We start from the raw sequence: 17683 nt of genomic DNA on the forward strand, positions 1-17683 counted from the left end.
TGGAGATCACCACAACAAACGGAATCGCAAATCGATCACGTTCTAATTGACGGACGGCACTTCTGCGACATTATCGACGTCAGAATCTATCGTGGCGCCAACATCGACTCCGACCACTATCTGGTGATGGTCAAACTGCGCCCAAAACTTTCAGTCATCAACAATGTACGGTACCGGCGACCGCCACGGTACAACCTAGAGCGACTAAAGCAACCGGATGTCGCCTCAGCATACGCGCAGAATCTCGAGGCCGCGTTGCCAGACGAGGGCGAGCTCGATGAGGCCCCTCTAGAGGACTGCTGGAGTACAGTGAAAGCAGCCATCAACGACACAGCCGAGAGCACCAACGGGTACGTGGAACGGAATCGACGGAACGAATGGTTTGACGAAGACTGTTCCCAAGAAACACGGAAGTTCTATCAGAAGCTCAACGCATCCCGCACCGGCTTCGTGCCGCGAGCCGAAATATGCAGGGATAAAGACGGAGGCCTCTTGACGGACGGACGTGAGGTGATCGAAAGGTGGAAGCAGCACTTCGATCAGCACCTGAACGGCGTGGAGAACGTAGGCACGGGAGCCCACGACAACGCAGCCAGTGCAGCGGAGGGCGGAAATGAACCAACTCCCACGCTGAGGGAAGTTAAGGATGCCATTCACCAGCTCAAAACCAACAAAGCAGCTGGTAAGGATGGTATCGCAGCAGAACTCATCAAGATGGGCCCGGAAAAGTTGGCCACCTGTCTGCACCAGTTAGTAGTTAAGATCTGGGAAACCGAATAGCTACCGGACGAGTGGAAGGAAGGGATAATCTGTCCCATCCACAAGAAAGGCGACAAGTTAATGTGTGAGAACTTTCGAGCGATCACCATTTTGAATGCCGCCTACAAAGTGCTATCTCATATCATCTTCCGTCGTCTTTCACCTAAAGTAAATGATTTCGTGGGATGTTACCAAACCGGTTTCATCGACGGCCGGTCGACAACGGACCAGATCATCACCGTACGGCAAATTCTCCAGAAATGCCGTGGCTATCAGGCTCCAAGGCACCACCTGTTCATCGATTTCAAGGCGGTATACGACAGTATCGAACGCACAGAGCTATGGAAAATCATGGACGAGAACAGCCTTCCCGGGAAGCTTACCAGACTGATAAGAGCAACGATGGACGGTGTGTAGAACAGCGTAAGGATTTCGGGTGAACTATCCAGTTCATTCGCATCTCGACAAGGTGATGAACTTTCCTGCCTACTATTCAACATCGCTCTGAAAGGTGTTATGCGACGAGCCGGGCTTCAACAGCCGGGTACGATCTTCACAAAATCCGGCCAATTTGTCTGTTTTGCGGATGATATGGATATTATTGCTCGAACATTTGGAACATTTGGAACGCACGATAAGGCAGAACGTGGAGTTGGCAGATGAAGCAGAGTTATTCGGTGGAAGTCGATAAGCGGCCGAATCCGTGTGTTGAGGATGAGGTGTAAATACTTCAACTGCATAGCCTGATCAGCATCTTTGCATCAACGAACGGGTTTATCTAATAACATGAAGGATGAGTTCTTTGAGAGCCTCGATAAGGCCTAAGAAGGGTGCCAAAAACAAAATGTCAAAATAGCCATCGGAGAAGCAAATGCGCAGATCGGCAGAGAAAGTTTCTTTCGACCTGTCATTGGAGCGGAAAGCCTTCATTTCGTTACCAACGATAATGGTCTGAGCCTTGTGGCATTCGATGCTGCTAGAGGAATGATGGCAATCAGCAGTACCTACTTCGCACGTAAGTATTTCTGAAAAGTTATCTGGCAACACCCGAGTGGTGCAACCTGATGGTGAAGCTGAACGAGAGGATAGGAGAGACTAACGGATCTGGAGATGCCAGCAGTTTATGGGAGTTTATCCATGAAGCAGTGACAACAACAGCGCAAGAGATGCGACAGTTACCAGTCAGCGACGCCGACGAGGAGTGCCAACGAGGGACGAATGAAAATAGTGCCGCCAGAAGTCGAATGCTAGTGGCCGGTAACCGGCTCAATGAGCGGTACAGGTTGGCACGAGCAGCAGTGAAACGAACCCAACGGCAGCACGAAAAGGGTGTGATTGCTGAAGCGCAGAAAAGTATGGACAGGAGCGATATGCGGAGGTTTCATGCAACTGTCAATGGTGCGCGGCAAAAGACTGCGCCAGTGTGCAATGGTCGGGAAGGAAATATATTGACCTGGCAGCCAGGTGGAAGACGCACTTCGAAGATTTTTTAATGGTAGCAGTGAAGGAGCACCCAAAAACAGGATAACCATGGTGGATGACGGTCGAACAGTGGAACCTCCAACACTGGATTAGGTTAAAAAGGCATAAGGTGCTGAGAAACAGCAAGGCTGCTGAGAAGAACGATATGCCGGTCGAACTTCTTGAGAAGCGAGCAGCTACATCAATCAATCGACCAGGTTATTGTAAAGATTTGGGAGTATGGAGAATTACCTACCAACTATTTGGATGTTTTCATATGTCCAATCTACAAGAAAGGGCACATACTAGAGTGTGCCAATTACAGAGGGTTTCCTCTTTCAAATTTGGCATATAAGATCGCGTGCCCTGTTCAACAGACTGAGGCCTCTTGAGTCCTTAATCGGCGAATACCAGGCTGGTTTTCATATGGGCGATGGATCAAATGTTCAACCTGCGGATGATTCTAGATAAATGTCAAGAATATAACTTGCAGACTCAGCATCTGTTCATTGATTTTAAAACAGTGAAAAGAAATAAGCTTTGGCAGATAATGTCAGAACATGGTTTTCCAGCGAAACTAATTAGGCTGATACGTGCAACGCTGGATTGATCGAAATCAAGTATACGGATCGCAGACAAGGTGTCTACCTCGTTTATGACCTTGGATGGATTGAAGCTGGGTGATGCTCTTTCAAATTTGCTGTTCAACATTTCACTCGAGGGATCGATTAGGAGGTCTGATGTGCAGAGGAATGGCACTACCGTCTACCCCCGTTGGTTTGACCTCATCTGATCTGAACACTTTTTAATTTGACCCCCTCTAATCTGCACATAGTTCAAACTAAAAATTGTTCAAATGCCATTCTGCTTATGGAACGGGGTGAAACGGAACGCAGAATCAAAACAAAACAGCGAAAAGGGTTATCATCAGTGTGTTTTTCGAAGCCCACAGGGTTACTAGAAGTTCAAATTAAAAAATGAACCCCGTTGGTTTGCATGAGGTGTCGTTCAAACCAACGGGGGTAGACGGTATCATCACACGGTCGCACATGCTCCTCGGTTTTGCGGACAGTGAAGGAAGCTTATGCTCCTCTGAACAGAGAGAGGCGAGGATAGGCTTGACGATTAGCTCTACCAAGACGAAATACATGATAGCGGGTACAGACTGAGGCAGGCGATGGTGGTGTTAGTGCTAAGGTAGTGATTGATGGGGATGTGTTTGAAGTTTTTGAAGCATTTGTTTATCTTGGAACATGTGACAATAACGTTTCCCTTTAAGTGAAAAGGTGTACATATTGCGACTGCGAACAGGGCCTTTTACGGATTTCTCAAGCAGCTTAGACCCCGTAGCTCGCAAATGCAATCAAAAATCGCTCTATATAAGACGCTGATTCTGTCAGTTGTTATCTACGGTCACGAGGTGTGGACGTTAAACAAGATAGACCGAAACGCTTTCGGAGTTTTCGAGCGCAAAGTGTTGCGGACAATTCTCGGTGGGAAATAAGAAAATTGAGTGCGACGCAGACGCATGAATCACGAGTTCTTCTTCTTATTATTATTCTTCTTCTATATGGCTATATAGAGGCCATTCCACCCATCACCAGCTGGCCCAGTTAGTCAGGGATGTAAAAATCGATGTGGAACCAAATTTGTGGAATTCCATGACAATTACAAATGTACATATTTTACAATGGTAAATCTATACATTTAACCCTCGAGTGATCGCGCTGTTGTATTTTATGTAAGGATACATCCAGGAGTTCCATCAATGAGCGTAAGATTTTTTTTTAAGAATTATGCGAAAAATTCTTAAACAATTTATTTAGGAATTTCTTCAAAAATTGCTTTTCCATTTTCTTTAAGAAATCTTTCTTGAAGAATAATTTGTCTGTAGGAACCTTTTAAGTTGTTAGCGCCAGGATGTCATTCAGCATTTCTCTAAGCACTCCTTCAGGAATTCTTACAGTGTTGTCTCCGAGGATGTAAGTACTTCAAAGTATTTTTAAAGATTCTTGCAAAGGCTTCATCGTGTATTTCGCGAAACATTTTTTCAGGAAGTCTACCAAGGATTCTATCAATGATATCCCTGAGGATTCATCTAGAAGATCATCCAAAGATTTCATAAGCAATTCCAGACAGAATTACTACAAATTCCCCAACGATTCCTTTGGAACCAGATATTCCTCCAAGAAAGTACATTGGAATTCCGCTAGAGGAAGAATGTAGTTCTTCTACTTTTTTCTCAAATATTCCTCCATGGTTTCCAATTTTGTAAAGATATCCTTTGAGAATTGTTTCATACAATGGTTATTACTCCTGTAAGATTTTTTTTTGAAGATTCTTACACAAATTCCTCCAATAAATTCTATAGAAATTCCTCCAAAGGATCCTTTGAGTACTTTTTTTTTCTAGAAAATATTTCGAATTTCCTCTAATTCAAGAATGCTGGAATTCTTCTAATACTTATATCTACTAATTAACACTACAGGGTTTCAAATAAAAAATGTAAAAATTCTTTCAAGAATTCTCACAGGAATTCCTCCGAAAAGCTCTACTGGAATTCCTTTAATGAATCCTTCAGGTATTCTTCAAGAATTTTTCTATTGATACCTTCAATGATTTCTTTTGCGATGCACCAATGCTTTGTGCGGATTTCCTTCACGAAACTTATAAGACATTTTTCTAACAATATCCTCGAGCATTTTTCCACTTTTTTCCAAGTAAGACAAACTCTTTCTAGGTTATCTTTTACGATTCATCTAGGAATTCAAGACGTTCTTCAAAAAATCCTCCAAGATTTCCTTAAAAAGTTGCTCCAGCGATTGCTTTGGGAACTCCTCCGAGCATTTCTGAAGAAATTTCTTTAGTAATATTCCCAAGATTCCTTTCTCCAAAAAAGAAGATTTTCAAAAACGATTCCATTGGGGCTATTCCACAAGATACCTTATGCATTGGATGATATGGACGACATTACTCTGTTGCACTGGATGTTGGTACTGGTGATCATTCTCTATGGTGAAGACCCAGTTGACCGGACATTACATTTGGCGAGTCGTATGTTGCCGTAATCTCGTTGTAGCACCCTGTCAATTCTCTTAGACAACTATCATGTGTTATGTATGAAATGCCACGGTAGGTATATTGCAGTTTTGCGGCATCTGTTTGTGTTTATCTACATGCTTATTCATCCAATTGAAGATCCTATGTCGTAGCGGTATTGGATAATCGTTCAGTTTCAGCTGTGTACCTATCGATTATTTCTACTTGAGTTCTACTAAGAGAGGATGGTATGACCCGAATTTCAGACATCTTCCACTAACAATGTGTTTATCATATCATTGTGTTAAGTTAATGCTGCGTCTGGTGAGAAGCACATCCAGGAAGGATAGTTTGTTGTTCACTTGCAGTTCGTAAGTTAACGACGTTATAGCTATTAAAAATGTCTAGTACATGTTGCAATTCGCTGATAGGGATTGTTGTTATCAGATCATCGACAAATTTTCGTAGAAAAGGGCAACAGGATATCGAGCGTTCGAATAACCATAAGGCCGAAAATGTCAAGTTTCCCAACTTTAGTACCCACAGTAGATAAGCAACCATTTTCGTAAATTTTACACACTTACCGTAGTTCTAGATTGCGGTCTCTGTGACGTCTCAAAATCCATAGTCATAAGATTGACATCGCCATAGCCATTCATACCGCTGTTGTTGTTGTTGTTCATCCTATTGTTGATGTTCTTGTTATTGTTAGCATTGTTGCCAGGTTTTTGCTGACGGTTACCACCTCCTTTGTTCATTTGGTTGTTCTGCGAAGTACACACAAAATCAGCATTAGTTTCAAAATCTGATCAAAGTTTTCGATGATTCGAATTTTAAGTGATTTCTAATTTATTCTAATCTACCATGGGAATGGGACGCTGATTTGAAATGAGATCCTGAGGGCGGCCGACGTTATCCAACAGCCGGACCAGTTCCGGATTCAGTGGAGGCAATGGCGGCGGAATCGGAACCGGATAGAGCCCCGTTGTCGTGGAACGGAAAAAGTTACCATAGGAGCAGCCCAGAAATGCTGCATTAGCTTGCAGAGCCGCTGCCCTCTGAAAAAGTACTGCCTGCTGGTGTACGGCGTGAAGCTGAAACGCTCTGCCGCGACCGAGATGAATGTTCATTGAATAGACTTGATTGTGTTGAAGCAGTGCAGCCGTAGGAACGACAGCAGTACCATAACCACCACTGAGAAGGCATACATTCTGCTGAGCGGAGCTAAAACTGAAACTGCCAGTTGCCTGCCCGCGGGGAAACAAGATTGGAAATTCCATCGGATGAAATTCGAGAAGTGCTAAACGTTTATGAACATTAGGGTGCGCCTCGCTATGGTTTAGATTTTTAGAAGTGGTTGCAACTTGAAATTTGCGTACTAGGGTATTGGTTCCCTTATTAAGCATGTTGCTCCCATTTTCATCATACGAAAAACAAAGGATTGAAGCGTTGTTTGTTTTGTTTCTTGTTTTTATATTTTTTGTAAGAAAGTGAGCACGCATGAAATCAAAAAAAAAACGGAATCAATCGGTGCCGTAATCGCTTGCTTTCGAATAGGATGAATATGGGAGCGTGAGATTAGGTACTGATGGCATACATACCCTATTTGGATACAAACCACATGATATATATCATGTACCACTAAAGTTATGAGAAACTAATGTATGAAGAATGTAAAACTAGAGTATCAAGAAAATGTAACAGTCAATAAACGAAACGAAAGATGCACCCTAATGAGCATAACCCGAGCAGGAATGAATAACTGACACATAACTGAACCATACCAAAGTCAGGTATCATACCAAAACCAGGTATTGGTCGGTTGTCCAGGTATTGAAAATAACTTATTTTGGTATTTTGTAGGTATTAATAGAATACCTCAACGAGTTATTATTTTGGTTTTGAGGACTGATTGAGGTATTATTCAATTATGGAAAAATCGTGATTTGTATGGAAAAATCGCCGATTATTATTTAGGTATTACCATACCTGAAGTCATTATTCGCGTGTTATGCACAGGAAACACATCAGTTATTATTTTAGGTATTTTACCTCTTATGCAGGGCTTCTTAATACCTCATTCAGGTTGTAGGTATTCGTTTTTCCATACCTGAGTTTGTTATTCTTCAGCTATTTTCTCCTGCTCGGGAATGTATACGGAGCGAAAGAAGTCAACGGTTGACAGAAGAAAAAAAGTGCATCACGTGCAAAAAGGTACTCACCATGTTGGACGAACTTCTCTGCTGTTGATCGTCGTTGTAATTGCTGTTGTTGTTGTTGTTGCCACCGCTACCGCCACCAACGTCGGATTTATCCTTTACGAACCGTTCCGATTTTATGGCCGGATCCACGCCCTTGAAGATCGGTAGTTTTTTCATCATGGCTATGGCATGTTCGGCCACACTAAACGAGGTAGGGAAAGGGAAGATTGTTTACTATCAAATATCTATATATATAAAAATGAGTTTGATGTCCCTTTGAGGCAACAAAAGTCACGAACGGCTGAACCGATCAGAATGAATCTTGCATGGTTAGATTCGTATGCATGGTGGCTGTGTTTATATGTAAAAAAAGTTACGAAAATGAACTGAAAAAAATAAGAAAATTTGGAAAGTACTGATTTTTTTATGACCGGAAAAGAAAATCAACATGATCGAAATGAAACCAATCTAGAGTGCCATGTTGAAACAATTGTCAAACCACCACAACTTGGCAAGACAAAGTTTGCCGGGACAGCTAGTGTTCAATAAAAGAAATGGGAATTTCTGATGAGGGTGGCGTTTGCAGGATTGTTTGCAAATTTCAATCCTCTCATTTGCATTCTAAAACAGGCATGTGTAGGTATTTCGACCGATGTCCTAAGCATGTACATGCGCATATGATGAGTGTTTCCTTAAATATCGGATCTGCTGTTCATTTTACAGAGGTTGATGGGAAATCCTGCAATCGAGCAAGATGCCATGCCAATAACGGTAACCATAAACATCGTTAACAGCGATTGTAAACTCTTTTATAAAGACAATTCACACCGTCTGCAGCCAGAGGCTGCACAGACTCACAACATTACTTATACTAGACAACGCGGACAACACACAGAACACCCAGTGGCCAAGTGATGAATTTTTCGTTTGACGAAAAGTTTCCATCGACTGGAGCGGGAATCGAACCCACACTCCGGATTCTTAGGAGAAACCTCTCCGAATTCTAAGGAGAATCATCTCTAGATTCTGAGGAAAATCCTCTCCGGATTCTGAGAAAAATTCTCTCTGGATTCTGACGAGAATCCTCTCCGGATTCTGAGAAGAAATTTTTCCGGATTCTGAAGAGAATTCTCTCTGGATTCTGTAGTAAATTCTCTCCGGAATATAAGGAGAATCCTCTCCCAATTCTGTGGAGAATCATCTCTCAATTCTGTTGAGACTCCTCTCTGGATTCTGATGAGATTCTTTCCGAATTCTAAGGAGAATTTTCTCCGAATTCTAAGAAGAATTCTCTCCGGATTCTGTGGAGAATTTTCTCCGAATTCTAAGAAGAATTCTTTCCGGATTCTGTGGAGAATCCTCTCCGGATTCTGTGGAGAATCCTCTCCGGATTCTGTGGAGAATCCTCTCCGGATTCTGTGGAGAATCCTCTCCGGATTCTGTGAAAAATCCTCTCCGGAATCTGTGGAAAATCCTCTCCGGCATCTGTGGAAAATCCTCTCCGAATTCTGGGGAACATCCTCTCCGAATTCTGGGGAAAATCCTCTCCGAATTCTGTGGAGAATCCTCTCCGGATTCTATGGAGAATCCTCTCAAGATTGTGAGAAGAATCCTCTCCGGATTCTGTGGAGAATCCTCTCCGGATTCTGTGGAGAATCCTCTCCGGATTCTGTGGAGAATCCTCTCCGGATTCTGTGGAGAATCCTCTCCGGATTCTGTGGAGAATCCTCTCCGGATTCTGTGGAGAATCCTCTCCAAATTCTGTGGAGAATCCTCTCCGGATTCTGTGGAGAATCCTCTCCGGATTCTGTGGAGAATCCTCTCCGGATTCTGTGGAGAATCCTCTCCGGATTCTGTGGAGAATCCTCTCCGGATTCTGTGAAGAATCCTCTCCGGATTCTGTGGAGAATCCTCTCCGGATTCTGTAGAGAATCCTCTCCGGATTCTGTGGAGAATCCTCTCCGGATTCTGTGGAGAATCCTCTCCGGATTCTGTGGAGAATCCTCTCCGGATTCTGTGGAGAATCCTCTCCGGATTCTGTGGAGAATCCTCTCCGGATTCTGTGGAGAATCCTCTCCGGATTATGTGGAGAATCCTCTCCGGATTCTGTGGAGAATCCTCTCCGGATTCTGTGGAGAATCCTCTCCGGATTCTGTGGAGAATCCTCTCCGGGTTCTGTGGAGAATCCTCTCCAGATTCTGTGGAGAATCCTCTCCGGATTCTGTGGAGAATCCTCTCCGGATTCTGTGGAGAATTCTCTCCGGATTCTGTGGAGAATCCTCCCGGATTCTGTGGAGAATCCTCTCCGGATTCTGTGAAAAATCCTCTCCGAATTCTGGGGAACATCCTCTCCGAATTCTGGGGAAAATCCTCTCCGAATTCTGTGGAGAATCCTCTCCGGATTCTATGGAGAATCCTCTCAAGATTCTGAGAAGAATCCTCTCCGGATTCTGTGGAGAATCCTCTCCGGATTCTGTGGAGAATCCTCTCCGGATTCTGTGGAGAATCCTCTCCAGATTCTGTGGAGAATCCTCTCCGGATTCTGTGGAGAAGCCTCTCCGGATTCTGTGGAGAATTCTCTCCGGATTCTGTGGAGAATCCTCCCGGATTCTGTGGAGAATCCTCTCCGGATTCTGTGAAAAATCCTCTCCGGAATCTGTGGAAAATCCTCTCCGGCATCTGTGGAAAATCGTCTCCGAATTCTGGGGAACATCCTCTCCGAATTCTGGGGAAAATCCTCTCCGAATTCTGTGGAGAATCCTCTCCGGATTCTATGGAGAATCCTCTCAAGATTCTGAGAAGAATCCTCTCCGGATTCTGTGGAGAATCCTCTCCGGATTCTGTGGAGAATCCTCTCCGGATTCTGTGGAGAATCCTCTCCGGATTCTGTGGAGGATCCTCTCCGGATTCTGTGGAGAATCCTCTCCGGATTCTGTGGAGAATCCTCTCCGGATTCTGTGGAGAATCCTCTCCGAATTCTGTGGAGAATCCTCTCCGGATTCTGTGGAGAATCCTCTCCGGATTCTGTGGAGAATCCTCTCCGGATTCTGTGGAGAATCCTCTCCGGATTTTGTGGAGAATCCTCTCTGGATTCTGTGGAGAATCCTCTCCGGATTCTGTGGAGAATCCTCTCCGGATTCTGTGGAGAATCCTCTCCGGATTCTGTGGAGAATCCTCTCCGGATTCTGTGGAGAATCCTCTCAGGATTCTGTGGAGAATCCTCTCAGGATTCTGTGGAGAATCCTCTCAGGATTCTGTGGAGAATCCTCTCAGGATTCTGTGGAGAATCCTCTCCGGATTCTGTGGAGAATCCTCTCCGGATTCTTTGGAGAATCCTCTCCGGATTCTTTGGAGAATCCTCTCCGGATTCTTTGGAGAATCCTCTCCGGATTCTGTGGAGAATCCTCTCCGGATTCTGTGGAGAATCCTCTCCGGATTCTGTGGAGAATCCTCTCCGGATTCTGTGGAGAATCCTCTCCGGATTCTGTGGAGAATCCTCTCCGGATTCTGTGGAGAATCCTCTCCGGATTCTGTGGAGAATCCTCTCCGGATTCTGTGGAGAATCCTCTCCGGATTCTGTGGAGAATCCTCTCCGGATTCTGTGGAGAATCCTCTCCGGATTCTGTGGAGAATCCTCTCCGGATTCTGTGAAGAATCCTCTCCGGATTCTGTGGAGAATCCTCTCCGGATTCTGTGGAGAATCCTCTCCGGATTCTGTGGAGAATCCTCTCCGGATTCTGTGGAGAATCCTCTCCGGATTCAGTGGAGAATCCTCTCCGGATTCAGTGGAGAATCCTCTCCGGATTCTGTGGAGAATCCTCTCCGGATTCTGTGGAGAATCCTCTCCGGATTCTGTGGAGAATCCTCTCCGGATTCTGTGGAGAATCCTCTCCGGATTCTGTGGAGAATCCTCTCCGGATTCTGTGGAGAATCCTCTCCGGATTCTGTGGAGAATCCTCTCCGGATTCTGTGGAGAATCCTCTCCGGATTCTGTGGAGAATCCTCTCCGGATTCTGTGGAGAATCCTCTCCGGATTCTGTGGAGAATCCTCTCCGGATTCTGTGGAGAATCCTCTCCGGATTCTGTGGAGAATCCTCTCCGGATTCTGTGGAGAATCCTCTCCGGATTCTGTGGAGAATCCTCTCCGGATTCTGTGGAGAATCCTCTCCGGATTCTGTGGAGAATCCTCTCCGGATTCTGTGGAGAATTCTCTCAAGATTCTGTGGAGAGTCCTCTCAGGATTCTGTGGAGAATCCTCTCCGGATTCTGTGGAGAATCCTCTCCGGATTCTTTGGAGAATCCTCTCCGGATTCTGTGGAGAATCCTCTCCGGATTATGATGAGACCCTCTCCGGATTCTGTGGAGAATCCTCTTCGGACTCTGTGAAGAATCCTCTTTGGATTCTGAAGAGAATCCTCTTTGGATTCTGAAGAGAATCCTCTACGGATTCTAAGGAGAATCCTTCTAGGATTCTGAGGAGAATCCTTCCAGGATTCCGAGAAGAATCATTCTGAGAAGAATCCTTTCAGGATACGGAGGAAAGGAGAATTCTTTCAGGATTCTGAGGAGAGGAGAAACCTGTCAGGATTCTGAGGAGAGAAGAATCATTTCAGGATTCTGAGGCGCGGAGAATCCTTTCAGGATTCTGAGGAGCAGGATTCTGAGGCGCGGAGAATCCTTTCAGGATTCTGAGGCTCGGTGAATCCTTTCAGGATTCTGAGGCGCGGAGAATCCTTTCAGGATTCTGAGGCGCGGAGAATCCTTTCAGGATTCTGAGGCGCGGAGAATCCTTTCAGGATTCTGAGGCGCGGAGAATCCTTTCAGGATTCTGAGGCGCGGAGAATCCTTTCAGGATTCTGAGGCGCGGAGAATCCTTTCAGGATTCTGAGGCGCGGAGAATCCTTTCAGGATTCTGAGGCGCGGAGAATCCTTTCAGGATTCTGAGGCGCGGAGAATCCTTTCAGGATTCTGAGGCGCGGAGAATCCTTTCAGGATTCTGAGGCGCGGAGAATCCTATCAGGATTCTGAGGCGTGGAGAATCCTTTCAGGATTCTGAGGCGCGGAGAATCCTTTCAGGATTCTGAGGCGCGGAGAATCCTTTCAGGATTCTGAGGCGCGGAGAATCCTTTCAGGAGAGAGACGAACCAGCCAAGGGCTGAAAGTCTCTCAAATAAAGATAAATCAATCAATCAATCCTTTCAGGATTCTGAGGCGCGGAGAATCCTTTCAGGATTCTGAGGCGCGGAGAATCCTTTCAGCATTCTGAGGCGCGGAGAATCCTTTCAGGATTCTGAGGCGCGGAGAATCCTTTCAGGATTCTGAGGAGAGACGAATCCTTTATGGATTCTGAGGAGAATCCTTCCAGGATTCTGAAGGAGAATCCTTCCAGGATTCTGAAGGAGAATCCTTCCAGGAGTCTGAAGGAGAATCCTTCCAGGATTCTGAAGGAGAATCCTTCCAGGATTCTGAAGGAGAATCCTTCCAGGATTCTGAAGGAGAATCCTTCCAGGATTCTGAAGGAGAATCCTTCCAGGATTCTGAAGGAGAATCCTTCCAGGATTCTGAAGGAGAATCCTTCCAGGATTCTGAAGGAGAATCCTTCCAGGATTCTGAAGGAGAATCCTTCCAGGATTCTGAAGGAGAATCCTTCCAGGATTCTGAAGGAGAATCCTTCCAGGATTCTGAAGGAGAATCCTTCCAGGATTCTGAAGGAGAATCCTTCCAGGATTCTGAAGGAGAATCCTTCCAGGATTCTGAAGGAGAATCCTTCCAGGATTCTGAAGGAGAATCCTTCCAGGAATCTGAAGGAGAATCCTTCCAGGATTCTGAAGGAGAATCCTTCCAGGATTCTGAAGGAGAATCCTTCCAGGATTCTGAAGGAGAATCCTTCCAGGATTCTGAAGGAGAATCCTTCCAGGATTCTGAAGGAGAATCCTTCCAGGATTCTGAAGGAGAATCCTTCCAGGATTCTGAAGGAGAATCCTTCCAGGATTCTGAAGGAGAATCCTTCCAGGATTCTGAAGGAGAATCCTTCCAGGATTCTGAAGGAGAATCCTTCCAGGATTCTGAAGGAGAATCCTTCCAAGATTCTGAAGGAGAATCCTCTCAGGATTCTGAGGAGAATCCTTTCAGGATTCCGAGGAGAATCCTTCCAGGATTCCGAGGAGAATCCTTCCAGGATTCCGAGGAGAATCCTTCCAGGATTCCGAGGAGAATCCTTCCAGGATTCCGAGGAGAATCCTTCCAGGATTCCGAGGAGAATCCTTCCAGGATTCCGAGGAGAATCCTTCCAGGATTCCGAGGAGAATCCTTCCAGGATTCCGAGGAGAATCCTTCCAGGATTCCGAGGAGAATCCTTCCAGGATTCCGAGGAGAATCCTTCCAGGATTCCGAGGAGAATCCTTCCAGGATTCCGAGGAGAATCCTTCCAGGATTCCGAGGAGAATCCTTCCAGGATTCCGAGGAGAATCCTTCCAGGATTCCGAGGAGAATCCTTCCAGGATTCCGAGGAGAATCCTTCCAGGATTCCGAGGAGAATCCTTCCAGGATTCCGAGGAGAATCCTTCCAGGATTCCGAGGAGAATCCTTCCAGGATTCCGAGGAGAATCCTTCCAGGATTCCGAGGAGAATCCTTCCAGGATTCCGAGGAGAATCCTTCCAGGATTCCAAAGAGAATCCTTCCAGGATTCCGAGGAGAATCCTTCCTGGATTCCGAGGAGAATCCTTCCAGGATTCCGAGGAGAATCCTTCCAGGATTCCGAGGAGAGTCCTTCCAGGATTCCGAGGAGAATCCTTCCAGGATTCCGAGGAGAATCCTTCCAGGATTCCGAGGAGAATCCTTCCAGGATTCCGAGGAGAATCCTTCCAGGATTCCGAGGAGAATCCTTCCAGGATTCCGAGGAGAATCCTTCCAGGATTCCGAGGAGAATCCTTCCAGGATTCCGAGGAGAATCCTTCCAGGATTCCGAGGAGAATCCTTCCAGGATTCCGAGGAGAATCCTTCCAGGATTCCGAGGAGAATCCTTCCAGGATTCCGAGGAGAATCCTTCCAGGATTCCGAGGAGAATCCTTCCAGGATTCCGAGGAGAATCCTTCCAGGATTCCGAGGAGAATCCTTCCAGGATTCCGAGGAGAATCCTTCCAGGATTCCGAGGAGAATCCTTCCAGGATTCCGAGGAGAATCCTTCCAGGATTCCGAGGAGAATCCTTCCAGGATTCCGAGGAGAATCCTTCCAGGATTCCGAGGAGAATCCTTCCAGGATTCCGAGGAGAATCCTTCCAGGATTCCGAGGAGAATCCTTCCAGGATTCCGAGGAGAATCCTTCCAGGATTCCGAGGAGAATCCTTCCAGGATTCCGAGGAGAATCCTTCCAGGATTCCGAGGAGAATCCTTCCAGGATTCCGAGGAGAATCCTTCCAGGATTCCGAGGAGAATCCTTCCAGGATTCCGAGGAGAATCCTTCCAGGATTCCAAGGAGAATCCTTCCAGGATTCCGAGGAGAATCCTTCCAGGATTCCGAGGAGAATCCTTCCAGGATTCCGAGGAGAATCCTTCCAGGATTCCGAGGAGAATCCTTCCAGGATTCCGAGGAGAATCCTTCCAGGATTCCGAGGAGAATCCTTCCAGGATTCCGAGGAGAATCCTTCCAGGATTCCGAGGAGAATCCTTCCAGGATTCCGAGGAGAATCCTTCCAGGATTCCGAGGAGAATCCTTCCAGGATTCCGAGGAGAATCCTTCCAGGATTCCGAGGAGAATCCTTCCAGGATTCCGAGGAGAATCCTTCCAGGATTCCGAGGAGAATCCTTCCAGGATTCCGAGGAGAATCCTTCCAGGATTCCGAGGAGAATCCTTCCAGGATTCCGAGGAGAATCCTTCCAGGATTCCGAGGAGAATCCTTCCAGGATTCCGAGGAGAATCCTTCCAGGATTCCGAGGAGAATCCTTCCAGGATTCCGAGGAGAATCCTTCCAGGATTCCGAGGAGAATCCTTCCAGGATTCCGAGGAGAATCCTTCCAGGATTCCGAGGAGAATCCTTCCAGGATTCCGAGGAGAATCCTTCCAGGATTCCGAGGAGAATCCTTCCAGGATTCCGAGGAGAATCCTTCCAGGATTCCGAGGAGAATCCTTCCAGGATTCCGAGGAGAATCCTTCCAGGATTCCGAGGAGAATGCTTCCAGGATTCCGAGGAGAATCCTTCCAGGATTCCGAGGAGAATCCTTCCAGGATTCCGAGGAGAATCCTTCCAGGATTCCGAGGAGAATCCTTCCAGGATTCCGAGGAGAATCCTTCCAGGATTCCGAGGAGAATCCTTCCAGGATTCCGAGGAGAATCCTTCCAGGATTCCGAGGAGAATCCTTCCAGGATTCTGAGGAGAATCCTTCCAGGATTCCGAGGAGAATCCTTCCAGTATTCCGAGGAGAATCCTTCCCACGATTCCGAGGAGAATCCTTCCAGGATTCCGAGGAGAATCCTTCCAGGATTCCGAGGGGAATCCTTCCAGGATTCTGAGGAGAATCGTTCCAGGATTCCCAGGAGAATAATTCCAGGATTCCCAGGAGAATAGTTCCAGGATTCCGAGGAGAATCCTTCCAGGATTCTGAAGAGAATCCTTCCAGCATTTTGAGGAGAATTCCTTCAGGATTCGGAGGAGAATCCTTCTAAAAAAAGTCTGAGGACCCCGGAAGCGTTGATTTAGGTATTTAATTAAAAAATACTCCATCGATTCTACCAAGAATCTCTTCAAAAAACGGCTTCCAAAATCAAGTGCCCCGAAATCGGAGAGATCTTTACCACGACTTTTCGGAAGCTCAGCAAAAAAAAATATCTATATCAAATCAACTTTGTAGAATCAATGAATACAGAAACAAGTTACAACGGAATTGCTGATTTTAAGCACTAGACATAAATACTTCCCCTGAATGCGCACACTGGCACTTACCTCGGATTTTCATACTGAACGAAAACCCACTGCGGATTGCTCTGCGGTCGACGAAGATATTTCACCGGCCCAGCCGTCGAGGCAATCTGGTAAATCTCATCAATGTCGACCTCTGCATCCCGAAGAACCAACCGGATGCGTCCCGGTTGGACGCGGCTTTCGCTGTCATACGGTTTGCTGTCATCACTTGTAGTATGATAACCAACCGTCATTTTTTAGTAATACTAATATTTCAAAACTCAGCACAATCACTAAGGAAACTTCTATGAGAATTATTCAAAAAGACTCTTGACGACCCAACAGACGCGATAAGAGCAAAAATTTCACAATTTGGTATCACTAATCTGAAAAAGGCATTTTCTTGCCAAGGAAGTCAACTAAAAAGACAAAAGACAATCAACCGAAGAATCGGGAGAATACACTGCACACGACACGATCGGCCAGCGAACAAGAAAAGACTGAACAGGCAGAACCAGTGTTCACAACGTGACACTCTCGCCCGTGCTGTGTGCGGACTACAAACTCTCTGCTAGTGCTAGGTATCCTTCCCAGTCTGTAACCGCTAAGCAAACGAAGGCAGAGTAGAAGGTACATACGTTAACAATTTCTCCGTGTTCCACCAAAACAAATTCTTATGCTCGTAAAATGCTGGATAACATTTAATCGAGAATGGGAAGTGTTTCAATTGCAACCATATGCGACACTGCAGGCAATGCCACACATTCCGATAAGCGTTATTTTTCTCCTCTTCGTTTCACACCCCCGTGTGTGGCCTGGCCGTACACCGAAGAGCACTCGAACAAGTGGCGTCAAATTGCACAGCTCGGTACACGGAACCGCCAAACTACCCAAAATTGAGTTCTTTTGACGCAATCCCATAGTTCCGCCCAATAAGCCAAATTTGAGTAAATCGATTAAACTCACACTAGGTAAATTGCCTTTACCTCCAGCAAAAAAATATACTTAAGAGTAGGTAAATTCAACCCAAGACCCCCCCTCATCCAACCCAAATTTGAGTATACCTACATTTACTCAAAATTGGCTTATTGGGCTCAAGTACCCCCATTGGGTAGATGCATCTCTGTTTGTTTTTGACAACATCGGTGGGGGAAAGAGGGAAAACAACCTAATTTTGGGTAACTAGTTTATTTGATATACTCAGCTTTGAGTAAAATCGACCCAAAAATTAGGTAGTTTGATTTCTCCGTGTAGATGCAACAGTCCACCAGAATTCTGACACAGCAGTTAAGAACCTTTTGCCTAAAGGCACTCCAGGGCGTCTT

General features: G+C 45.8%; 1 protein-coding gene across 1 annotated transcript in view; it reads right to left on the bottom strand.

Annotated features, from left to right (window-relative positions):
• LOC109425508 (uncharacterized) overlaps positions 1-16627 on the bottom strand; it is a 39002-nt gene extending 22375 nt beyond the window's left edge. Inside the window, exons 1-3 of the mRNA XM_029860080.2 lie at positions 16401-16627; positions 7482-7662; positions 5844-6026 (exon numbers count right to left, since the gene is read on the bottom strand). Coding sequence (XP_029715940.2) covers positions 5844-6026; positions 7482-7662; positions 16401-16612 — 576 coding nt within the window. The 5' untranslated portion in view covers positions 16613-16627. The remainder of the gene's footprint in view (positions 1-5843; positions 6027-7481; positions 7663-16400) is intronic.
• Positions 16628-17683: the final 1056 nt, after the last annotated feature.

Source organism: Aedes albopictus, chromosome 1 (genome assembly GCF_035046485.1).
Source record: "Aedes albopictus strain Foshan chromosome 1, AalbF5, whole genome shotgun sequence".
Classification (NCBI taxonomy): Eukaryota; Metazoa; Arthropoda; class Insecta; order Diptera; family Culicidae; genus Aedes; species Aedes albopictus.